This window comes from Chionomys nivalis, chromosome 21 (assembly GCF_950005125.1).
Source record: "Chionomys nivalis chromosome 21, mChiNiv1.1, whole genome shotgun sequence".
NCBI lineage: Eukaryota > Metazoa > Chordata > Mammalia > Rodentia > Cricetidae > Chionomys > Chionomys nivalis.
This window is the reverse complement of record NC_080106.1, coordinates 6,621,549-6,644,298: the sequence shown is the minus strand read 5'-3', so window position 1 is coordinate 6,644,298 and position 22,750 is coordinate 6,621,549. Positions and strand designations below refer to the sequence as shown.

General features: G+C 52.9%; 1 protein-coding gene across 4 annotated transcripts; it reads left to right on the top strand.

Annotated features, from left to right (window-relative positions):
* The first annotated feature begins 685 nt into the window (after positions 1 to 685).
* Cpne7 (copine 7) lies at positions 686 to 18,700 on the top strand. Of its 4 annotated transcripts, XM_057753897.1 has the most exons (16): positions 686 to 811; positions 1,305 to 1,600; positions 3,454 to 3,653; positions 7,007 to 7,081; positions 7,269 to 7,343; positions 8,095 to 8,178; positions 8,793 to 8,882; positions 9,139 to 9,237; positions 9,866 to 9,952; positions 10,219 to 10,278; positions 11,062 to 11,195; positions 11,897 to 11,951; positions 12,435 to 12,486; positions 12,559 to 12,692; positions 17,244 to 17,480; positions 18,077 to 18,700. In XM_057753897.1, exons 3-16 carry the CDS (start codon positions 3,633 to 3,635, stop codon positions 18,212 to 18,214), a joined length of 1,341 nt encoding a protein of 446 aa, XP_057609880.1. In that variant the 5' UTR covers positions 686 to 811; positions 1,305 to 1,600; positions 3,454 to 3,632; the 3' UTR covers positions 18,215 to 18,700. The 4 variants fall into 4 exon arrangements, with proteins under 4 accessions (XP_057609880.1, XP_057609878.1, XP_057609879.1 ...); XM_057753895.1 differs by lacking the exon at positions 686 to 811 and having other exon boundaries at positions 1,311 to 1,600; positions 3,471 to 3,653; XM_057753896.1 differs by lacking the exons at positions 686 to 811; positions 10,219 to 10,278 and having other exon boundaries at positions 1,311 to 1,600; positions 3,471 to 3,653.
* The last annotated feature ends 4,050 nt before the right edge of the window (positions 18,701 to 22,750 follow it).

The following is a 22,750-nucleotide window of genomic DNA, read 5'->3' as shown; positions in this document are numbered from 1 at the left end:
CATGCTGAGAGGCCAAGAGGTCGAGGGTCTGACTCAGCATGGTGGGTGCCCAGGGAACCAGGCTCCGGGAGGACCATAGGTCCCTGTGAATAGAAAACCACCATCACAATCCCATAAACAATCGGTGGGCTAAGGGTGGAATCTCCCAATCCTGGAAGACAAAGGGCTGAGAGGCTCAGCGCCACCCAGGCTGGACTCAACAGGGGAGAGTCCTGCGTGGGGCAGAGTGACACAGAGCAGCTGGGGAGGCTGGAAAGGAGCAGATGAGTTTCCAGGCATCTTTTAGCAGCAGCAGGAAGTGGAGGTTAGGTTCCAGAGTCCCGTATGCTCAGCCCAGAAGAAGACCCTTGACTAATGGGGTGGGGGTGCCCCAGGTACCAAGCTGGTGGAGGAGACATTGCCCCCCACCACATCTTGTCAGTTTCACCGTCGTCCCACCACCCTGTACACCCCTATCTTGGTATTGACACCCTTGACCCCAGAATCTTCTGGAGTCCTGTTTGTTGATGCTTAACATGGCCCCACTCCACTCCTACAGGCACCTATACCCCGCCCTGGACTCGAGATCTCCTGCCATCTTCACCGCGGTCTCCTGGTCTCCTTTACTCTCCTCCTCCCGTGACTGTTGGTCAGGTCTCTGCCCTATATTTAGGCAGAAATTGGCAAAGAGAATGAATGGGCTGGGAGGTGATTTCTCTCGTAGCCAACACCTCCCCTTCCGAGTGCCTTTCTCTCGGGAGGAGAGGGAGGGTACCAGAGGGAGAGGGAATGAATCTTCCTTTCCACCCGGGGGCGATTGTGGACGCGCCAGGTAAGAGTGGCTGGGAGAGAACTGAGGGTCCCTCTCTGACCCTCAGCTATAGTTTCTACCTTGGGCCTACAAATTCTGAGAGATAGGGACTCCCTTCCTGCTGCCTGCTTGCACCTGGCGAACAGTGAGCTCCCTCCCACTAAGTTGCTCACTGAATCAGGTAACAATCCTAGGAGTGCAGAGCTTTGGTGCGACCCTGGGGTGGGTTGTGCCTCTCTCCGAGACTGTCTGGACCCAAACCGGGTGCCTAGGTTTCAGCAGTGCGGAGCCTCCAGCCCCGAATGAACCCTATAGAGACACCACAATCCCAGAGCTTGCATGTAACCCAGACCCCTATCTCTCAGTTCAGAGATCGAAACCCAGCTCCAAGGGGGCGGCTCTCCGGGTTGTCTGCTCTCTGCCTAGTCCCTGAGCTTTTCTCTTATGGCCCCACCCCGGCCCCGCCCCTTCGCGGTCCCCTCCATCCCTTCTCCGCTGCATCGCCGCCCTACAGCCCCAAAGCAGTGGCGGCCGCCCGAGACACGTGTGCCCGTGCCCGGCGGGTGTGCGGGGGAACGCGGCCACGCCTGGCCTGGCCACCATTTCTCCGGCGCCCACCGGTTCGAGTGCAGAGCCTGAAGCATGAGCGGAGACTCGGAGCGCGCGGTGGCCCCGGGGGTGGTGCCTGCACCCTGCGCCTCGAAGGTGGAGCTGCGGCTGAGCTGCCGGCACCTGCTGGACCGGGACCCGCTGACCAAGTCCGACCCCAGCGTGGTGCTGCTGCAGCAGGCACAGGGCCAGTGGCTACAGGTAGGGGGGCCAGCGTCCTGCAGCTTGGCATCTGAAGATCTAAGTGTGAATTGGGATTTGGGGCGCTGGCAAGGGTGTTCCCAAACTGGGGCTACTAGGGCAAAAGAGGAGGTGTCCACCTGCTGTGAGAAGGGCGGGGCAACAAGGGAGCAGCAGCTGAAAGGGATCTTGGTGCAAAGTGCTCAGAAGTGCAGCAGAGGGGCTCAGGCTGGGACTGTAGAGCTAGAACGAAGTGCCCAGGCTAGACTAATGAACTCAGGAGGGAGTGCGGCTCAGAAACGGGGGCGCGGGGGGGGGGGGGACAATGCCTGAGGCAGGTATAGGGGCTATTTAAGGTCACAGGGTCTCCCCTCTATTGGCTGCGATGCGCTTCTCACCCATGAAACAGAGGTACCTTAAGTAGGGGGGCCAGTGGTGTTAAGGCTGCTCGCTAGACCTCGCTGGTTGAGTAGAATGGAGCTGGGCAGGGCTGGACAGCGACTCCATCTTTCAGATTCAAGTCGCCCAGCCCTGTCACCTGTCTCCTCACTGGTTAGGAGAAATTACAAATGATATGCAAGCGGCTACCCTTGTGGGCAGCAAGCCCCTCCCCACTCCTTAATGCCCCCTGCCGACTCAGATGTGAGCGCCTGCCATCAACATGGGGTTTTTCCACTGGACATCCATAAACCCAGGGTAGCCAGCATCTTCTGGGAAGGGTGCTTCCCCGAAGTCTCTAGCTTTCTTCAGCCCTCGGCTCTTAGTTCTGGGCCAGGGTCAGATTTTGCCCATGTTCTGTGCTGCACAAAACCCTTTCTCACCATCTTCCATGGGGTACTGGCTTTACCTCAGGAGTGAGAAACTAACAGGCACAAAAGACCTGAGCCTGTAAGAGTGCCCCCCAACATCAGCTCCGGGGCACCCCTTGGCTGTGGCAGTCATGTGCAGGAAACAGGGGAGAAGAGCCAGGGAAGATGTTAGACAGACCCCGTGACTATTATGGAGATAGCCAGGGAGCCTAGGGTGTGCAGAAGACCCAAGCAGTGCAGGGGGAGACATTCTGGGTGGTACCTCACTTAACGCCCGCTCTGCATGTTTACTCTGGTGTCTCAGGGTATTTTTTAGGCTCTGGGGCTGAGACACCTTGTGGTTCATTGACCTTGAAGATTAAGGGCCTGACCCAAACCATGTGTTTAAATTCCTAGACGGTATTGGGGGGCTTCTGTTACTCCAGGCTATTTAAGGGCCATCTTGTGACCCAGGTCCTCCCATGGCATTTTGTTGCTTGGTCTGCTTGCTGCCTGGTGCATGCATTTCCGGGAAGGACTCAGGCAGACCCTTGTTTTGTATGCAGAAGCCTCCATGGTGAGGGGATTTGATAGTCTGTTACCTGAAGTTTTCCATTGGTATATGTGCTGGAGGAGGGCGTGGAACTCAGTGGGAGAGGCTGGTGAACCCAAGTCCCTCCAGTAGGGACATCTCTTTGCCACTCAGCTGAGTGCTGGGGAAAGGTCTCTGCATTGGGCTTGCCCTGCCCGGGGCTGGAATCTGATTCTGTCCCTGACATTTTGGTCCTTGGGCAGAACTCTGCTGGTCTCTGAGCCTCAGTTTTACCATCTGTAATGTAATGTGGGAATGGGCACGAGATGAGAGGATACAGAGAAACGGTAGCCTGTGACTGGCTGGGAAAAAAAGATGTTCCTTTATCCATGGCATAGAAGTGCCACTGGTCAACAGAGTGACCCTTCTGGGCGCAGCCCTCTGTACACAGGCGGGAGATGGGCTCCGTCGGTGGAAAACAGGCTTGGGACGGCGCAGATGAGAGGGAAGGGAGGTGGCGGGAACCCAGGTAGATCTGCGGGGTTGGCTCACAGGCCAAGACTTGCTGCAGGTGGACAGAACCGAGGTGGTGAAGAGCAGCCTGCATCCCGTGTTCTCCAAGGTCTTCACTATCGACTACTACTTCGAGGAGGTGCAGAAGCTACGATTTGAGGTGTACGACACCCACGGGCCCAGTGGGCTGAGTTGCCAAGATGACGACTTCCTAGGTGGCATGGAGTGTACCTTGGGGCAAGTGAGTACCCATTACCTTGGGAGAGAGGAGGTTAGGAGTAGCTTCCAGGGCAGCGGTGCCCTCTACTCAGGGATTCTGCAGGGATGAGCTTCTGGCCCTGCCATCTCTGCTCCTCTTGAAAAGGACTTGTGTGTGTGAGACAGCCCAGGCTCTTGCAGGGGAGACACCCATGGGCAGTGAGGACACTCACATGGTCCATCAGCTGCTGGAGGCCCTGACTGAAGGGACGCCGTCCAATGCCCATGAGGCCCTCTTGTGCCTCAGGAAAGGAGACAGGCCCAATGCTAGGTGCCATCCCAAACTGTTTCACCATGGAGTAGGCAATGCGGGTGACCTTCTTCAAGTCGTCCTGGGCCCCTGGAATCCAGAGAGAGGTATTCTGAAGAGCGTACGTGCACAGGAGCACCTGACCTCAGGCTGTCGCAGCCCAAGCAGCACCAGACTCCCACAACACTGTGCTTACAACTTCCATAGCAAGACACTAACTGGGACACAGTACTTCCTTTTGTTTTTTAAATTACATTTTTTTTTATGTGTGTGCGCACACACACACAGGCAAATGCCAGAAGAACTTGCCAGAGTTGGTTCCCTTATTTCACAACATAGATTCTAGGGACTGATCTCCAATCAGCAGACTTGACAGCAAGCCCCTTTACCTGCTGAGCTATTTTACTGGCTCATTACTGCTTCTTCTTTTTTTTTGGTTTTTCGAGACAGGGTTTCTCTGTGGTTTTGGAGCCTGTCTCAAAAAAAGAATTTAAGGTCATCTTCAGTTATATGGTTAATTTGAAACCAACTTAGATTATATGAGACTGGAGAGAGAGAGAGAGAGAGAGAGAGAGAGAGAGAGAGAGAGAGAGAGAGAGAGAGAGCGCAACTGGGAAAATACCTCACTTGGTAAGAGCTCTTGTTGCACAAATCTGAGGACTTGAGTTCAAATCTCCAGCATTAGAGCTTGCTGACCACCGATCTAGCTCCAGGTTCAGTGAGAGACTCTGACTCAAGAGAATAAGGCAGAAAGTGATGGACAGGACGCCTGCTGTCCTCCTTTGGCCTTCACGCACACATATGCACACACATCTACTCCCTCCCATACATGGTAGTGTATGCTGGAGATTCTGACATTGGGGAGTTGAAGGCAGGAGGGTCCAGAGTTCACGGCCACCATCAGACAGGTCTCAGACAACACCAGTCTGAGCTACTGAGATGTCTCAACACGGGAAGGGAGGGAGGGAAGGAGGGAGGGAGGGAGGGAAGGAGGGAGGGAGGGAAGAAGGAAGGGAGGAAACCACAGCTGTAGTGACTCCCACCTATAACCCCAGCCCTGAACAGGCTGAGAAAGGAGGATTACCACCAGTTCCATATCAGCCTGGACAGTATAGGAAGATCCCATCTTAAAAATCTTGTCATCTCCCCACTCCCTTCCTCTCTCCCTCCCTCTCTCTTTCCCTCCCTCCCTCTCTCCCTTCCTCCCTTCTTATCCCCTCCCTCCCCAAACCACTCACCTCACCCTACACACTGTTCTGCAACTTGTTTTTTTCTCTTCCTGCATCTTCCTTCACCAGCACAGGAGCCTGATGCACCGCTCAGTGGCAGTGTTTTGCAAGAACCGTTTGAGGTTCTGGGTTCTAGTTCCCACAAGGCGGGCAAGGTCTCCATATTTTTCCCTGCAGCTGGGGTTAAGGGGAGTAGTGCATGAGGCTATCCTGCTCAGGGGACTCCGCTGGCAGCCCGGAGCCACTGTCCTTGCCTTTTCTCCTCTGTTTTCCACATGACGAGCACTTTACTGCTACAGTTACTGTGTGTATGCCCTGGGCCATGTACCACAGGATGTCCTTTTCGTTAAGGAATTGTTTGTAGACAGCACAATGAGGGCACCGAGATGGACAGTTTCATGTGACTGTCTACTGACTAGATGGCCATTTCCGTCACTCTGCAGACTGCCTTTTTCTGCCAGTGCCCTGGCTGTTTCCTGTGTGTTAACCCCATGGGATGTTCTGGGTATCTGATTCTCCATCCCAACATCATGTGTGTGACTCATCCCTGCCACTGGCTGGTTAGGGCTCATTCTCTTTAGATCGTCTTGCCATCCTCCTTTACATAACAGAGACTGAGATGAAGTGGGGGCACAATTCCTTCCTGCGGAAGATGGCACAGTCATAGATACCTCCAACACATGCACACATGCACCACAGTCCAGGTGGGACTGAGCAACAGGAGCATAGATAGATATGCATGGCCACATGTGGCTGGATACATACAGATTCTGCACTTGAACTCATCTTTGTGCACTAAAGTCAGCTTGGCTACTTGTCAGGTACCACAGACTCTAGCTCTTTTTTTTTTTTAAAGACTTATTTATTATGTATATAGTGTTCTGGATGCTGGATATACTGTACTCCAGAAGAGGACACCAGATCTCATTACAGATGGTTGTGAGCCACCATGTGGTTACTGGGAATTGAACTCAGGACCGCTAGAAGAGCAGCCAGTGCTCTTAACTTCTGAGCCATCTCTCCAACTCTTTTTATCATCACCCCTTGGTCTCCTCAACCACTAGCAAATATGAGGCAGGCAGCTCTGCTGGGGGTCAAGGTGGTAGCTACCCTGTAAACAGAACCATCCCGGCCTTCACACACAGAGAAACTGATTTCTCCAGGGAGACATGAAGGGCTGTATTCAGACCAGAGCCTGCTGCCCAAGAGGGTTTCCTCAGTCTTGCCTCTCAGGCTCTGTTCCCTGCTGGACAGGTGATATGCTGTGTGAAGGCATCATTCAGCTAGGGGTGCATGTTCCGGGGTGAGCTATCTAGCCAGTGGGTGTGACAGGAGAGGAGGGGAGGCCAAGCTGGGACGTGAATTCTCTAGGAACTGAGGATTGGTGCTCACATCTGAATGGCCCCCTCTGAGCAGGCACCTGTGCAGAAAAGTCAAGTGTGCTCCTTCTGCCACCCCAGGACCACTCTGACTTGTTTGGGACAGTCAGGATCCAGGGTGGGGCTCAGAGCTATTCAACCAGCCACTTATAAGGGTTCTCATTTCCAGACCAAAGAATAGAATCAGACCAGCTTTATAGTGAGGTCCTGACTGAGGGTGGATGCCCTAATGAATCTGCTCTGGTGCCCTGCAGATGCTAACTGTGTGATGTGTGTACCCCACAGGCAGGTGATAGGCTGGCCCAGGAGATGGCACACAGATACCAAGGAGATGGCACAATGATGCTTCTGGCATCAGCAGGAAGGCTGCTGGAACCCAGGGGATGGTGGGGATCCAGTGAGTGCAGAAGTAAGATCTTACGGGGGTTGAGAACCATCCTCTTCCTCCTTTATCCCTGCCGACTTCCTTGGTTTCCAGATTGTGGCCCAGAAGAAAATGACGCGCCCATTGCTGTTGAGATTCGGCAGAAATGCTGGCAAGTCCACCATCACGGTGAGAGCCAGAGCTGAGATCTTCCCTTCCCACGAGGCTTAGGGGCGCAGGGGTGCGGGGGTCTTGGGAGGAGGTGAGGAGCGAGGCCTGCTAGGAGAGACCAGAGCCCCCTCAGGGCGAGTGGCAGCTGAGGGAAGAGGATGAGACCGATGACCTGGAGCCCACGGATCCCATGTGACACACCCAGGTGATAGCCGAGGACATCTCTGGGAACAATGGCTATGTGGAGCTCTCCTTCCAGGCCAGGAAACTGGATGACAAGGTGAGGCTAGGATCCACTGCATGTTGGGCTTTGAGCCCCCTGCAGACTGGCTCGTGGTGAGAACCTAGTTCCTGCTCAGCACAGGCCTCTTCTACGCTTCAGAAACAAGTGACATGATTGATGGCTATGCGTGGGGCCGTTGGCATGCTGCTGTCACTGTGTTCATTGCTAACTGTTGCGTTTTACAACCGTCACTGTCATCACCCTCACCCTCCCAGCCACAAACACATGTGCTCTGCCGGATGGGCAGAAAGCCTCACTCTGCATGGCAGCATGGCACGTGATCACCGAGCTACCTCTGTTTAATGATGGGGAGTGAGACCCAGGGAGGACGGTGAGGTCACTGTCGTGAACTGGGACTGAGCCTGCTTCATAGGTTCTTCTCCTGGGGTGGGAACTGACCCTGAATAGGCCGTCCCTTCTGAGAGATTTAAACCTGGACCAGCAAGGGTGGGTGGTATGAACAAGTGTTTAGGCACCAGGCAGCAGGAGTGAAGGAGAGCGGGGTGGGGGCTGTGCACACACACCTAAGGCCACGATGGGTGCATCAGAAGTCAGCGTTCTTATCTCTGTGGGCTCTCAGGGAACAGTAGCAGCTTATTTTATGCCTGGGGAAATTGAGTCTGGGGGTGGAGGGGGGGATAAAACAATGAGCTGCAAAGGATGAAGCCAGCATCCAGGCATAAGGGACGGGGCCATCCTCAAGCCTCAAAGCCGGCTAGCCCCCTTGCCAGCCTACCCTCTGCTCCAGGACCTCTTCAGCAAGTCGGACCCCTTCCTAGAGTTGTATCGGGTTAATGACGACGGGAGCGAGCAGCTGGTGTACAGGACGGAGGTGAGGCGCCCACTGCCTGATGACAGAGGGGCTTCCGGGGTCATTTGAAGTGACCCGAAAAGGGCCCAGCGTCCTCTGGGGGAGGGGGAGAGAGGGTGACCATGTGACCGTGGCGTCTTTACATCTTACTCTCTTTCGATGGATGGAACAGCTGGCTGGACTTGGTTCTCTGTCCGCCCAAATTTAGCGTGGCAGCTTTGTTGTCCCCGGTCCTATTTTTAGGTGTACCTGCTTCCTCTTGCCGGGAAACAAGATTTTAGTTAGAGCGGGGAGAGAGTTTCCTTTTGAGACAAATTAATTTGAGTGAAGAGAATCTATTTAAGGAGAAAACAGCTGAGTAGCGGGAGTGAGGCAGAAGCTATTAGGGTCAGGGGTGGAGGGAGTGGAGAGCGGGAAGGTCTGGGCTACACCCGGTCCTATTTGAAGCCTGAATTGAACCTAGCGATACCCATAGTTTCCATGGGGCTGGGTACATGCTGCCAGTCAAGGGCCCCTTCGCAGCTGTTTTAGGTCAGGACGTTGAGAACCCTGTACCCTGGCTAAAGGACCCCAGGGTTCCCTGGGCCCTAGCTCCCTTGGGGTTCCCACCCAAGTCAGTCTTTTCTGGTCCACAGGTAGTGAAGAATAACCTTAACCCAGTGTGGGATCCCTTCAAGGTGTCCCTGAATTCACTCTGCAGCTGCGAGGAGACGCGGCCTCTGAAGGTGGGGATGCAGTAGGGGACAGGACCAGAAGTGGGGTCAGGGTTAGAGCGGGCGGGAGTAGGGATCTAGGCATAGGGTCGCGACCGCGGCTCGTGGGGAGGTGTCCAGTTCCTCCAGAACCACGGAGGCCTAGGAGAGTTAGGACTTATAGGAAAAGGGAGACCGAGGAGGAAAGTGATAAATGACAGCCTGGCCAGGGCTGGAAGGGCCGCAGGTCCTCTGAGGAACAGCCCACTGAGAGGTCTGGGCTCCCCAGTGCCTGGTCTGGGACTATGACTCCCGAGGAAAGCATGACTTCATCGGCGACTTCACCACCACCTTCGCAGAAATGCAGAAGGCCTTTGAGGAGGAGCAGGTGAGTTGCTGGCCCGTCTCAGGCCACAGGTTCTGACTCGTTCTAGTGGGTCTCTGGGAGGCTAGTTATTCTACCCCACCCCAGAGAAGACATGATGGTGACAAAGAGCAGTGACACCCACCACGGGACCAGAACAGGGGCCTGCAAGCAAGTAACCGTGTGAGCAACCGTGTCCATTTGTGTGTCAAGGTGGGAGGGGCACCCTAACTGGGCCCTGCCTAGCCCTCTGTAGCTGGGTGGGTGTGGTGGGAGAGTTGCCTTTAGCTCCTTCTTGGGCCCTGGGGTCCCTCAAGAAGATCTACAGGCTCAGAATATGGCACACAGTGCCAAAGCTGCAGTGTGTGCAGGGTCTAACCTGGGCCCCTATCTTACTCATAATCTCATCTGCATGGCTCCTCTCTGTTCTGTTCTGTGCCTGACTGCTCCCCTGTGGGATGGGTATGTCCCCACAGAGGCCATTCCTGACCCCCATGGTCAGGGGTCCTGTGTGCACTTTGGTTATGGTGTGGAGTATCAGGTCTCCACAGCGCTGGGACTTCCGGGGGCTCCTGGCCCCTCCCCTCTGTGGGAGGGGCCTGGATACTGCTGCTCTGGGTGGAGTTTCTGCCTGTCCCTGTTCCTGTCCCAGGCCCAGTGGGACTGTGTGAATGCCAAGTACAAACAGAAGAAGCGCAATTACAAGAATTCTGGGGTAGTGGTCCTGGCAGACCTGAAGGTGAGCCTCGGCCCTGCCCTCAGTCCCTAGGGAGATGGTTGGTGGGATTAGCTCCTCCATGTTGTCAGGTGGTTCTCAAAGGTAGAGCTCTGAGGTCCTGAAACGCCCAGGGAGGTTGAGGGAGGAGGAAGATACTACCACAGACCATAGTGCCTAGGGGAGAAATGCCAAGTAGGCTCCCTCCCCCATTGACACAGGCCTGCTCTTCTGGGAGTCGGGTGGGGTGATGAATCATGGGTGGTTTTGCCAATGGCATTGCCTGGAAGCTCCACAGGGTCCACTCCTTCCTGGATTACATCATGGGTGGCTGCCAGATCCACTGCACGGTGAGTCTATGGGTCTTGTCTTCCATGCTGCGCCCAGTCACTGGGGCAGGACCCCTGCCCAGCCCCTGGGTCCCAGCCCATGTACAGAGAGGGAAAATACAGTTTGTGTCTTCATTTCCCTATGTCTTCCCCTTTATGATCAGGAAAAGGAGGCAGGAGTTCAGGACCAGGCCTGGGCCACCCTCCCATGGCAGCATCCAGGGCTTACCTGCTACAAAGTTATAGGGAGATAAACAAAAAACCTGGAAGAGGAAAACAGGAGTGAGCACTTGGCTAACAAGGACTGCAGAGTCCGGCTGGCTTTGCCTTGAGCAGGCTACAGACAACAGCAGGCTGGACCGAAGGTCTAGGGGAGCCCATCATAGACTCTGCTGTGTTTATACACAGCTCTACTGGGCTGCTGAACAGAGCCACACCCAAGGTGGTCTTGAGGATGGCCAGGTAGAAGGCCTAAGGGGACTAGGCCAAGACAGGACCATAGCAGTTGAGAAGAGAGTGTTTCCATGGGTCCTGTCCCTCGGAGGAGATTTTAGCTCAGAGATTCTCCTAGAGGAGAGGGTCGATGCTATCCTGGGATTCCAAGAGTGAGACTTAGGGTTTTTAGGGTCTGGGTAGCCCCCCTCATCTCCTGGGGGCTAGTGAGTAACTCCAGTGAACAGTCAACCTTGCAAAGAGCTGGGGAAACTGAGGCACTGGGCTCTTGATGTCAAGCTGCTCTCGGGTCCCCTTTGCCTGTCCAGGGGAGGAGGAAGTGCAGGATGCTCATCATCCGGGCCCTTGCAGGTAGCCATCGACTTCACAGCCTCCAACGGTGACCCAAGGAACAGCTGCTCCCTCCACCACATCAACCCTTACCAGCCCAACGAGTACCTGAGAGCCCTAGTGGCAGTGGGCGAGGTCTGCCAAGATTACGACAGGTGGGACCCTACCTACCTCTCCGGGCCAGGTTGGGCTTGGGGGCTTTTCCGAAGTGGCACTCTCTGTATTAACACTTGATGTGCCAGAGAGGTCAGCTCGAGCAAGAGTGGGAACATCTTTTCAGTACACCAGTGGAGGCAGACAGTATACCTACCAGACAGCCATCTCAACCTGAGCCTGGCAGGGGGTACCTTCAGGGGTTGGGGAGGTGATGCGTTAGTTTCTAACATGGCCACACACCCCTTCACTGTGACACAAACCTGGAGATTGATTGGAGACCGTTTTATAGAGCAGAAGACACACTCACGGAGGTTGGGGTGACTGGCTAGGCAGAGGCTAAGTGCCAACCCAGGCGGCCTGGGCTCTGAGATCCTCACCATGACCCAGATCCCCACCCTGAGCGCCCTGTCCATGGAGCCCTCCCTCTCTGTGGGAGAGAGCAGAGTCCATGACCCTCATCATCTCAGGCCAGGAAGAACCCGGGGTCAGTTACCCGCCTTCTACTGTCAACTCTGCACTCTCCTGCCTGTGCTCATGATGGTCTTTGAACTCAGTGCCTCAATGTCCCCTATGTGGTATGCCTATGTTCCCTATTCCTGGCCCAGCAAGGCCCAGGCCTCCTGGTCTCTGTCCAGTGTCGACTTTGACTCCCCTGTGGGGGCCAGGTTCCTGGAGTTACCAGCTTCATCTTCTTTCCCAGTGACAAGCGATTTTCTGCTTTGGGATTTGGAGCTCGGATCCCTCCCAAGTATGAGGTAAGAGGGTCCTTGGCTGGGGCCCTACCCCTACTCCAAAGCATCTGCCTAGACCTCTAGTGCCTCCACCTCCCCAGGCAGGGGTGTTCTGGGTACAAGAACCCTGGTTGCCACCATCCTCTTTTGGGATGGGGACAAAGAGAGGAGACTCTGGCCTGTGGACCAGCGAGATGACTGATGGAGCTATAGGCATGACCCATGCTCCTATCAGAAGGGCCCAGTGACAGTTCAACTGCTTATGTATGAAAAGATGGTAGGAGAGGGGACTTATTGGTTAAGGTACCTTCAAATATGTCATTACTGTTGGGTCCAGGTGCTAAAGTAATTGCCCCACATTAGTCTGTCTGTCTGCCTCCTTCTTGGCTTCCTCTCTCCATGGAGATCTTCTCACATGGGCCCCAAGAGCTACAAACCAACTTCTCCCAGTAAGTGGGAGTCAGGTGGATTCTGGGAAGGTCCTGGCTGACTCTTGTCCCCACCCAGGTGTCCCATGACTTTGCCATCAATTTCAACCCTGAGGACGATGAATGTGAAGGTAGGAGCTGGCGCTGGCGGCTTTGGCGGAGAGGTACATAGGGCCAGGCTCACTCCTCTCCCCCCCCCGCAGGAATCCAGGGCGTGGTCGAGGCCTACCAGAACTGCCTGCCTAAGGTCCAGCTCTATGGCCCCACCAATGTGGCACCCATCATCTCCAAGGTGGCCCGCATGGCAGCAGCTGAAGAGCGCACGGGGGAGGCCTCTGTAGGTGACTGGGGACAGGGGCTGCATGCATCCAGCTGTGGAACCCGCTAGCTGTGTGTGTAGTAGTGGCTGAGAGCCAGGGAAGCGGTTCTCGGGACACAGTCCAGTACAAAGCCAGCCAGGCAGTATGGCGCGGGATGAGGGAAGAGCTCAGCTCCTCAGCTGTGGCTCTCTCAAAGCCCCAGGCAGTCAGCTTTTATTTTGGGCAGAGGACTGAATTAATCTCTTCAAAGTCAGCCCTCAACAGTCTGGAACCGACACTGATTTACCTCAGTTTCCCCTGCCTCCTGTCCCTTTGCACGGGACCACGGGTCTGGTTTCTTTTAGGCACTCTCAGTGTGTATTTGTCGCATTTTGCTTAGGATCACATCCCTCTCTTTATAACCCTCTGTGTATCCCTGAGACTCAGCTGGCTTGCTGCTTTCTTTTAATTTTTCATTTTGAAAAAGAAAGTCCTATTTACAAGCGAGCAGACTAGCGCACGACTTCTGGTCCTCCACGGCTCCTAGTGTTTACCAGTTTGTCCCTCTCTTCCTTCCGTTCTCCCTCCCCCTTGCCTGGTCCCTTTATCCTCTCCTTCCCAGCCGCTCCTGCCTCCATCCCTTCTGTGTGTGTATGTTCTAAGTGTCCTGAGCCATTTGAGAGACTGTATCCGGATGTTACTTCCTTCTTAAATATCCACATTGCCCATGTCTGCAGGGTGGGCTCTGTGTATATCACGTTTGTGGCAGGGCAAAGAAGGCAGCCCCTCCTGCTATCTAATCCTTCTAGATCCACATTCTCATCTGCTCCACCTTCCCCAGGTGTGGTCTGACTTGGGATTTTGCTCAGTTTTGCTTGTTCCTTTCATCTTGACCTCCATCATGACCCTTCAGGCTCCACCTTGAAGCCCCACACTCTAGTCGTGGGCAGTCCTGCTGCCAGGCTGCATTCTGAGCTTGGGGGAGGGTGTGAAGGCCACACCTAATCTTTGGGTGGGGACTGTTGCACACCGCAGGCAGGGGCGCCCTCTCCACTCCAGGTCCAAGAAGGAGGGGCTCCCACAGGTATCATCCAGGGCTATATTCAGGAGCTGTCCAGAGTGGATGTGGGGACCCTGGTCAGTATGTCTTCTGATCAGGGTTCTCCTTCTTTTACAATAACTTTTATGCTTTTTGCTTTCCTTGGAAATAACTTCTTTTAAAAGTTGAGGTCTCAAGCCAGCCGGTGGTGGCACACACCTTTAATCTCAGCACTCAGAAGGCAAAGTGGGGGGGAGAGATGAGTTCAAGGCCAGCCTGGTCCACAGAGTGAGTTCCAGGACAGCCAAGGCTATATAGAGAAAACCTGTCTAGAAAAAACAAACCAAGCCAAAAACAAAACAACAAGAGAGCTGGGGTCTCCTCATGTTTTCCAAATGTAAGGAAATTACGGAGTGAGGCTGGTGAGGTGCTTCATCCCCAGAATCCACCTGGAGGGGAGGGGCAAGCCAGAGCTGTCCCTGGCTGCCCCATGTGCATCACATATCGTGATAATCTAATTTTTTTAATTTTAAAAAATAAGAAATCACAAAATGACTCCTGTGGATCCATCTCCTGCTCAACAAATGCCCCGTTTGTCTTTCCTGAGTTAATTTTTCTCATTCTTGAGTTAATTTCAATAGCACAAAGGACTCTCTTGCACCCTTTCCCAGGGCCGCTTTGTGCCGCAGGTGCTCTGCTTTACTTTGCTCGTGTATTTTGTTGTGATAAGCTACACACAACTAAAAACGTGATTGTAACTATTTTAACTAGCCAATTAAGGTAGTGATTCTCAACCTGTGGGTCACAACCTCATTGGGGTAGAATGACCCTGTCCCAGGGGTTGCCTAAGACTGTCAGAAAACAAGATATTTACATTATGATTCTTTTTGTTTGTTTTTTGAGACAGGGTTTCTCTGTAGTTTTGGAGCCTGTCCTGGAACTAGCTCTTGTAGAGACCAGGCTGGCCTCAAACTAATTGAGGTCACCTGCCTCTGCCTCCCAAGTGCTGGGATTAAAGGCTTGTGCTGCTGCTGCCTGGCTTATATTATGATTCTTTTTTTTTTTTTTTTTTTTTTGGTTTTTCGAGACAGGGTTTCTCTGTGGCTTTGGAGCCTGTCCTGGAACTAGCTCTGTAGACCAGGCTGGTCTCGAACTCACAGAGATCCGCCTGCCTCTGCCTCCCGAGTGCTGGGATTAAAGGCGTGCGCCACCATCGCCCGGCCTATATTATGATTCTTAACAGAAGCAAAATTACATTTATGAAACAGCAACAAGAATGTATGTCTGGAGGTCACCATGAAGAACTGTAACAAAGGGTAGAGGCGTTAGGGAGACTGAGAAGCCCTGAGCTAAGATTTCTGAGGACATTCACACGTTCTGCAAATACCCTGGTTTCAACATTTCTTTTTTTTTTTTTTTTTTTTTTTTTTTTTGGTTTTTCGAGACAGGGTTTCTCTGTAGCTTTGGAGCCTGTCCTGGAACTAGCTCTTGTAGACCAGGCTGGTCTCAAACTCGCAGAGATTCACCTGCCTCTGCCTCCCAAGTGCTGGGATTAAAGGCGTGCGCCACCACCGCCCGGCATGGTTTCAACATTTCTTAACGTCACAGGGAGATTCTGTACCTGCTTGCTTAAGCGCTTTCATTTACTGAAAGGTGCTTTAAAAAACCTCACTTCTACTCATACACACATGTAGTGTGTGTGTATATGTGTGTGCATGTGTGCACATATATGTCTGAGACAAAGTCTTATTATTCAGTCTAGGCTGGCCTTAAACTTGCAATTCTGCCACCTCAACTCCCCAAGAGCTGCAATTACAGTCATATTTAGTTTTCATTTGTTTGTTTCTTTGAGACAAATCTTGCTATGTAGCCCTGGCTAGGCTGAAACTTTCTATGGAGACCAGGCTGGCTTCAGACTTGCAGCAAGCCCCTTGCCTCTGCCTCCTGAGTGCTGAGATCAAGTGTGTGCCACAGAGCTGGCTAATTTTTGGTGAATTCTTTCGGAGCAGATTGTAACTCTGATCCCCAGATATCAGCATATGAGAACCCCTTCCTATATGACTGAGATCACCCCCTTAGAACCACAGAATGAGCATCCCCTTCAGGAAGTTCATTTCTAGTAGGTGTTGGGGCATCGAGCCCAGTCTTTGCAAAATAGGCAGAAAATTCATAGCCAGCCTAGGAACGTTTATTTTGTTTTTAGTGGTGCTTATTTTCTTTATTCATCTGTTTTTGAGACAGGCCTGCACTCTATAACCCAGGCTGGTCTTGAACTCACTATGTAGCCTCGGCTAGCCTTGAACTTGCAGCAAGTTTCCTGCCTCAGCCTCTTGAGCGCTAGAATTACAAGTGTGAGCCAACACCACACATTGTTTGTTTCTTTCTTTCCCTCTGTGTAGCTCTGGTTGTTCCGGAACTCACTTTGTATACCAGGCTGGCCTCAAACTCAGAGATCCACCTGCCTCACATAGTTTTTTCTTTTATAGCTTCTGCTTTTTTAAGCTTTATGAGTTTTGCCTAAATGCAAGTCTTTTCACCAAGTGTGTGCCTGGTGCACAGAGGTCAGAGGGCATCAGATCCTCTGAAACTGGAGTTACAGGTGGTTGTGAACCTCTATGTGAATGCTGAGAATGAGCCCATGTCCTCTGGAAGAATGGCCTGTGCTCTTAACTGATGAACCGTTCTCTCTAATCCTAGTTGTCTAGGTTTTTAAACATTTTTGTAATGTTTTTTATATGTATGAATGTTTTGTCTGCATGTATGTCTGTGCACCACATACCCACAGAGGCTAGAAGAAGGATGGAGGATCCGCTAGAACTGGAGTTATAGATGGTTGTGAGCCCCTGCCTGGGTGCTGAGTATCAAACCCTGGTTCTCTATATGAGTAGTCAGTGCTCTTAACCATGAAGTCATCTCTCTAGTTCTGTCGTCCAAGTTTTTAAGAAAATGATCGTGGGGTTTGTTTGTTGGTTGGTTGGTTGGTTGGTTGGTTGGTTGGTTGGTTGGTTGGTATTTTGAGACAGGGTTTCTCTAGATAGCCCTGACTGTTTACTTTTTTAAGACAGGGTCTCTATATGTATCAGAGATGCCTGCTCTGCTTCCCTAGTGCTGGAATTAGAGGCATGCACCATTACATCTGGCTGAGTTTTGTATTCTTGACAAAAAGGATGGACTTCTATTTGAAACAAGTCTCACTCTTGTCCTTCTTGAAGCATGGGCTGTGCATCCTGGTGTCAGGGTGTTGGCTCCCTCTCTATTCAAGAGACCTGTGGTGTGAGACTGGGCTCAGGCCCTGCTTTGGTGGCCTTGTCTGTAAAGTGGATCCTGCAGTGCCCCTCCTGGAGTCACAGGCCATTTGGCAATGAGGGCTGGAGCACTGAACTTCACTCTGCATAGGGCCGATCAGAATTTACCTGTAGTGTGCTTCAGCAGAAATAGTCTTAGAAAACTCTGGGCACTGAGGGGGCTCCTCTTAGTGTGGGCTGGAACTGGCTGTGTGGCTCAGAGAAGACCCAGAGACCAGCACCCCGCTTCTCCCCTTTGCCTTTAGCAATACTACATACTGCTGATCCTCACGGACGGTGTGGTAACTGACATGTCAGACACGCGAGAGGCCATTGTCCGCGCCTCCCACCTGCCCATGTCCGTCATCATCGTTGGGGTGGGCAACGCGGACTTCACTGATATGCAGATCCTAGACGGGGATGACGGAGTCCTGCGCTCCCCACGCGGTGAGCCTGCACTCCGCGACATCGTTCAGTTCGTGCCCTTTCGTGAGCTCAAGAATGTAAGTGGCTAGAAGGGGGATGGTCCTGGGGGTGGTACCTGCTGCTCCATGCATGCATGACTTCCTGCTCAGGACACGGCCCCACCCTGGCTGTGTCCAGCCAAAGAGCAGCCCCTGGGGATGGCTTCCTAGTCAGTCTTTTTCTCCACCCTGATTAGTGCCTGAGCAGTGAGCTTCTGACCCCAAAATCTATGACTCAGAGAGAATAGTAGGGGTTCCGTGCACCTGGCTCACAGCTCCCCACGCCCACTCCACAGTAAAAACATCACATGGGTCTCTCATACATGCACATTGCAAGTTTCCATGAAGGTTGATACCTGGCCCCAATTCATTTGTGCCACTTCCTGTTGTTCTGGGAGAAATGAATGGATGGGGGTCCCAGCACAGATGTCCTGGGGACAGTGTGGGCACCATCGGGTGTTGCTAGAACACTCTAGGGGCTTGGTGGTAGCATTTTCAGTCTGTGTCTTTAGCTCACTGACTTCCAAGTCACATGTCCCTGAAGTAGATTTGAGTCCTGGTACTGTGACTCGGAAAAGGGGGCGGATGAGGATATAGAAGGCCCTCAGAGGTAACCATACTGTCTCTGAATCCAGGCGTCCCCTGCGGCACTGGCCAAGTGTGTGTTGGCCGAGGTGCCCAAGCAGGTGGTTGAGTACTACAGCCACAAGGAACTGCCTCCACGCAGCCTTGGTGTCCAAACTGGAGGGGCCGGTCCCAGCTCAGCACCATGAGGGTGCCAGGCAAGGGGGCCCTGAGCAACATGTCCATCTGCAGCACCTCCTGAGCCCCCAGAGACCCCTCAGAAATTTCCCGTCTAGCCCAGGTTCCAGCCCTCTACTCCTGTGTTCTTCTGGTCTGGTCGATGGTCCTACTTCCCAAGATGAAGAAATCCTCATGGAGTAACAGAAATCAGCAGTTCCCCTGTGCCTGCGCCTCCCTGCACCCAACAGGCATGGAGCAGGGTTTGCTGAGAGAACTGCCCTGACGGCCCAGCTATGGAGGGCATCCCCAGGCAAAGGGGTGGCGGAAATGGAGGTTCGTCGTTTGATTCTGTGGGGAGAGGCAGCACCCCAACCCTTGAGGACACCTAGGCCTGGGCACCTTGTCCCCATAGATTTCTCTGTCCTGTATGGTGCCACTCCTATCTGTGCGCATCCCTGAGAGACCCAGGAGCCTACAGGGTCTGCAGGAGGTGGCTTTGGGCGTAATAAAGTATCCCCTCATCCTCACCTCCTTGTGCCTTTCTTGCTTCAGGGGATCTTGTGGGACTGTCCCTGACACCAGGCTCATCAGGTCGCCCCCAACAGTAAGGATTGTGGGCTTCTCTGTCAATATCTCCTGATGTGTTGGGAGGGAAGAGCAGCCCTGAGTGACTTTGGCTGGCACACAGGATTCTCCATGTGCCACGAGCTGCTGGCTGAGGGCAGCTTCCACCTGTCTGAGTGGGGGTGGATTTCTAATTGAGATTTCCTCTCAATTATCTTGTCTGAGAAAAACAAATTGTCCCAATCCTGAATCAGACCCACCCACCTATCAATCTCCCTATCCACTCTGGGGTTATTTTTAGCTACTGATTCATCTCCCGTTAAGCCCAGATAATAGGCATCACCATGGTAACCTGGCTACGATTCTGAAAGGGCCAGTGGATTGTGGTCTCTTTGGGGACAGAAAGGACACCAGACAAATATATTATCCATGGATATATGGGGAAGTAGAGCCCCAGCAGGGTGGGGAGATTGTGGGCGCAGGGTGTTTCCCCTGGTCTGACCCAGTCCCCACAGTGCAAGAGCCCGACAGGTCTAGGACTCTAGCCCGAGTGCTTTGGTGAGGCCACGGGTCCTGGAATCCTAGCAGCAGGTGGTAGAGAATGTGGGAGGATGTTATGCACGTGGGAGAGTCAGTGTAGTGGGCTGAGGATGGTTGCTGGCCCGAGAGGTGAGACAGGGACAGTCCTTTTGAGCCTCGGCCTTTCTAGAGAAGTATCAGTTCTCAGGTCACAAAGCAAGGAGGAGGAGAGTGTCCTTCAACACTGGAGGAACTTGAGAGAGGGTGCAGGCTCTCACTCCGCAAAGAAACCAACACTCAGACGGGTGGAGGAACTTGCTTTGCAAAGTTCCTGTTTACACGCCTTTTTACTACATGAAAAGTATGTGCTGTATGATTTGTTTTTTTTTTTTTTTTTTTGGTTTTTCGAGACAGGGTTTCTCTGTGGTTTTGGAGCCTGTCCTGGAACTAGCTCTTGTAGACCAGGCTGGTCTCGAACTCACAGAGATCCGCCTGCCTCTGCCTCCCAAGTGCTGGGATTAAAGGCGTGCGCCACCACCGCCTGGCGCCATATGATTTTTGTAATCCCAAGGCGCTTGTGTGAAACGAACCCCTGAGAAGGCAGCCAGAATGTTCCCAGATGTTCAGAATCTCCCTACTTAAACTGGAGCCTCGGTCTAGAGCATCCAGCCTGGGAATGACTCTAGCTTTGGGTGGTTTCCAAATGGGCCAAACTGGGAGTCCTCGAGTGGCCAAGAGCCCCACAGCCTGCCCCACTGGGCCCTGCCCTGAATGGACTCCAGCATGCTCCTCTGCAGGCTTGGAGGCGTCTGCTTGTAAAGCTGACTAGCTTTAACACCTGTGGACTTTTTTTTTTTTTTTTTTTTTTTTCGAGACAGGGTTTCTCTGTGGCTTTGGAGCCTGTCCTGGAACTAGCTCTTGTAGGCCAGGGTGGTCTCGAACTCACAGAGATTCGCCTGCTTCTGCCTCCCAAGTGCTGGGATTAAAGGCGTGCGCCACCACCACCCGGCTCACCTGTGGACTTTTAACAGCATCTGACCAGATGCCTCCCCATCTGAGGTGGTCCTGATCCTTGCTCTTTGTCTGCTGTAGATGAGCAAGGCTTCTTAACAGGGCTTTGAGTATATTGCATCGAGAGGTGGGCTTACATTCCGTCTTTTTGAACTTGGGAGGACTTGGGGTCCAATGTAGCTTAAGTGCTAAGTGGTCCCAGCACTCAGCATAGGTGGTGGGTTTCGCTAAGTTCAAGGCCAGACTGGTCTATATTTCTGCAAATTCTGGTCAGCATAGCTACATAATCTGAAAAACTAACCAAATGCTAGGTAGTGGTGGTGCGTGCTATTGATTCCAGCAGAGGCAGGCAGATCTCTGTGAGTTCAAGTCCAACCTGGTCTACAGAGTGAATTCCAGAACAGTCAGAACTACATAGAGAAACCCTGTTTCAACCCTGTCCCCCCCATGGCCTGTGTCATGAGAATAAGCCCCTGGCCCAATTGGCTCCTATCCTGCAGTAGCTACATGGCTAAATAGGCAAATGGCCATTGTGGTTCCCCCCTCTCCCAGCCAGCTAAGACTCCTCCCTGGCTGATGTCATTGCTGGCAGAGGAAAGATCTGAGGCAGAGCCACACAGCTGGTCACACAAGACTACTGACTTACAGAACTGATGGAGAGGACCCATCCATGTTCCTTATGCTCTGAGCTCCATGCTTCAGCTTGACCCGTCACGCCCTCCGACATAACATATAAAGTAGGAGGCTGGATGTGTGATGTTCAGTCTAGTATGGGGTACCAGTATCTTCATCTAAAGGAACGGCCAGCCAAAGCTCTGTCCTTTGTGTTCTACATGGCTCCCACCTCAGTCTGTCCCCTCCTCTAGAGCCCGCTGGGCCCCGGGGACCAGGCTCTGCCTTGTTGGATTGCAGCCCATTCTCTTCCTTATCCGTGCTAGGCTAGGCAGGATGGAGGGGGTGGGAAGGACTAGCCCCATCAAGGCTGTTCTTTCTCCTGCTGCCGAGAGGAAGTGCGGGCAGGAACCTGTGACTAAGTGCTGGTAATTGGTGTGGGGGCTGCAGAGCCGGCAGACAAGCCCCACACAGCCCGGCCAATCACATACGAGCTGTGAGTGAAGCTGTTCCCTTCGCCACCTGCCGCCCCTCGCCTGTCCTTCTGCTGGTGGACCCCCTCACTGGTGGGCAGTCAGCTGGCCCTGGGGGTGTGTCCTCTCTGCTCCTTCTCCTCTCCCTTCTACCTCTCTTTTCCCCTCCTCCTCTCACCAGATCTCAGCCGCCTGCACACTGTAGAGTATTCCTCCTTTCTCAGTACTCAAAGCTTTTGCTTAAACAACACCGTGTTGAATGCTCACACCAACACCACATCGTGGCCTACTGTGAGTGCATTTCGTGACGGGGAGCTGAATTCAGAGAAGTGAAGCAATTTAGCCGAGAAAACACAGCAGATTCTTGAGCTGGGCCTTCCATGCTGACTCACAGGCTGCAAAGCCCAGACTGTAGGTTACGTGTGTTTAGGCACGTGTCTGTGTGCATGCAAATATGAATATGTGTGTTGTTTTACCATGTGTCTGAGTGTACATGTGTGCATGTGTGCATTTGGGAAGGGCCCCAATCTTCAGCTGCGTTATTGTTGAAGCCTCTTTGCAAGACTCTTCCAGTCACACTTGGGTTGGTCTACTCTGTGAGGTTTTATCCCAACGAAAGCATCCGGATATAGAGAGGAACGTATCATTTGCAGGGTCTAGGTGAAGCTTCTATCTCTCTTGGATAGGTATGTCAATTTACCTCAATTTGCAGATGGGTACTGGGGCTTGAAGGCCAGTGCAAGACAGAGCTATGCCCCTCACCGCAAGGATGAAAACTGGGGTGTTAGTTGAGTGTGTGGAGTTTGCCATGGATAGCCTCAACCCCCCATTTTACAAGTAAAGACAGACTTTTGGCCACAGAGGTAGGGTAAGCAGACAGCTGATTGGGGCGCTAGGAGTTTCATTACCTTTCAGGCTGGCTGGCTATGCTGTGGGGTAGGCACACTGATGACCAGGGGCCAATGGACTAAATTCTCCTAGAACCCTTATGTTCGACATAATGTCTCCAAGACACAGCCCTGGGATAGGGGAAGGGAGGAAAGAGGCCAACTGCCTTGCTTGGACTCTGTCTTTGAGCACATCTATTTCAGCAATCAAGACAAGACTCAGGGACAGTATGCTAAGACACTCCCAGAGCCAGCTAGCATCTTCTGACTGCCTCTCTCTCAGCCAGGGCCATACTATGACCCTGGCCAGGCCTGAAGACTAGACCTCAAGGCAATCCTTGATGAGATTTCAGGCTGATAGATGCCAAGAAGATCTCAGTCATCATGTGGAGGAAAGAGGGATGTGCTGGTCTCTTTCTGCTCATGCAATTTCTCCTTCCTCCCAAGACCATGAGTGGTCCATGATGTGGGAGAGTCTTCTGTTTTGTGTTGATTTCAC

Bases quoted from the DNA above. Each gene is read 5' to 3' on its own strand.
- Cpne7 (XM_057753895.1), top strand. From the start codon at position 1,433: ATGAGCGGAGACTCGGAGCGCGCGGTGGCCCCGGGGGTGGTGCCTGCA. The intron at 3,654-7,006 runs GTGAGTACCCAT...CTTGGTTTCCAG, and splicing joins TGGAGTGTACCTTGGGGCAA to ATTGTGGCCCAGAAGAAAAT. The intron at 8,883-9,138 runs GTGGGGATGCAG...TGGGCTCCCCAG, and splicing joins AGGAGACGCGGCCTCTGAAG to TGCCTGGTCTGGGACTATGA.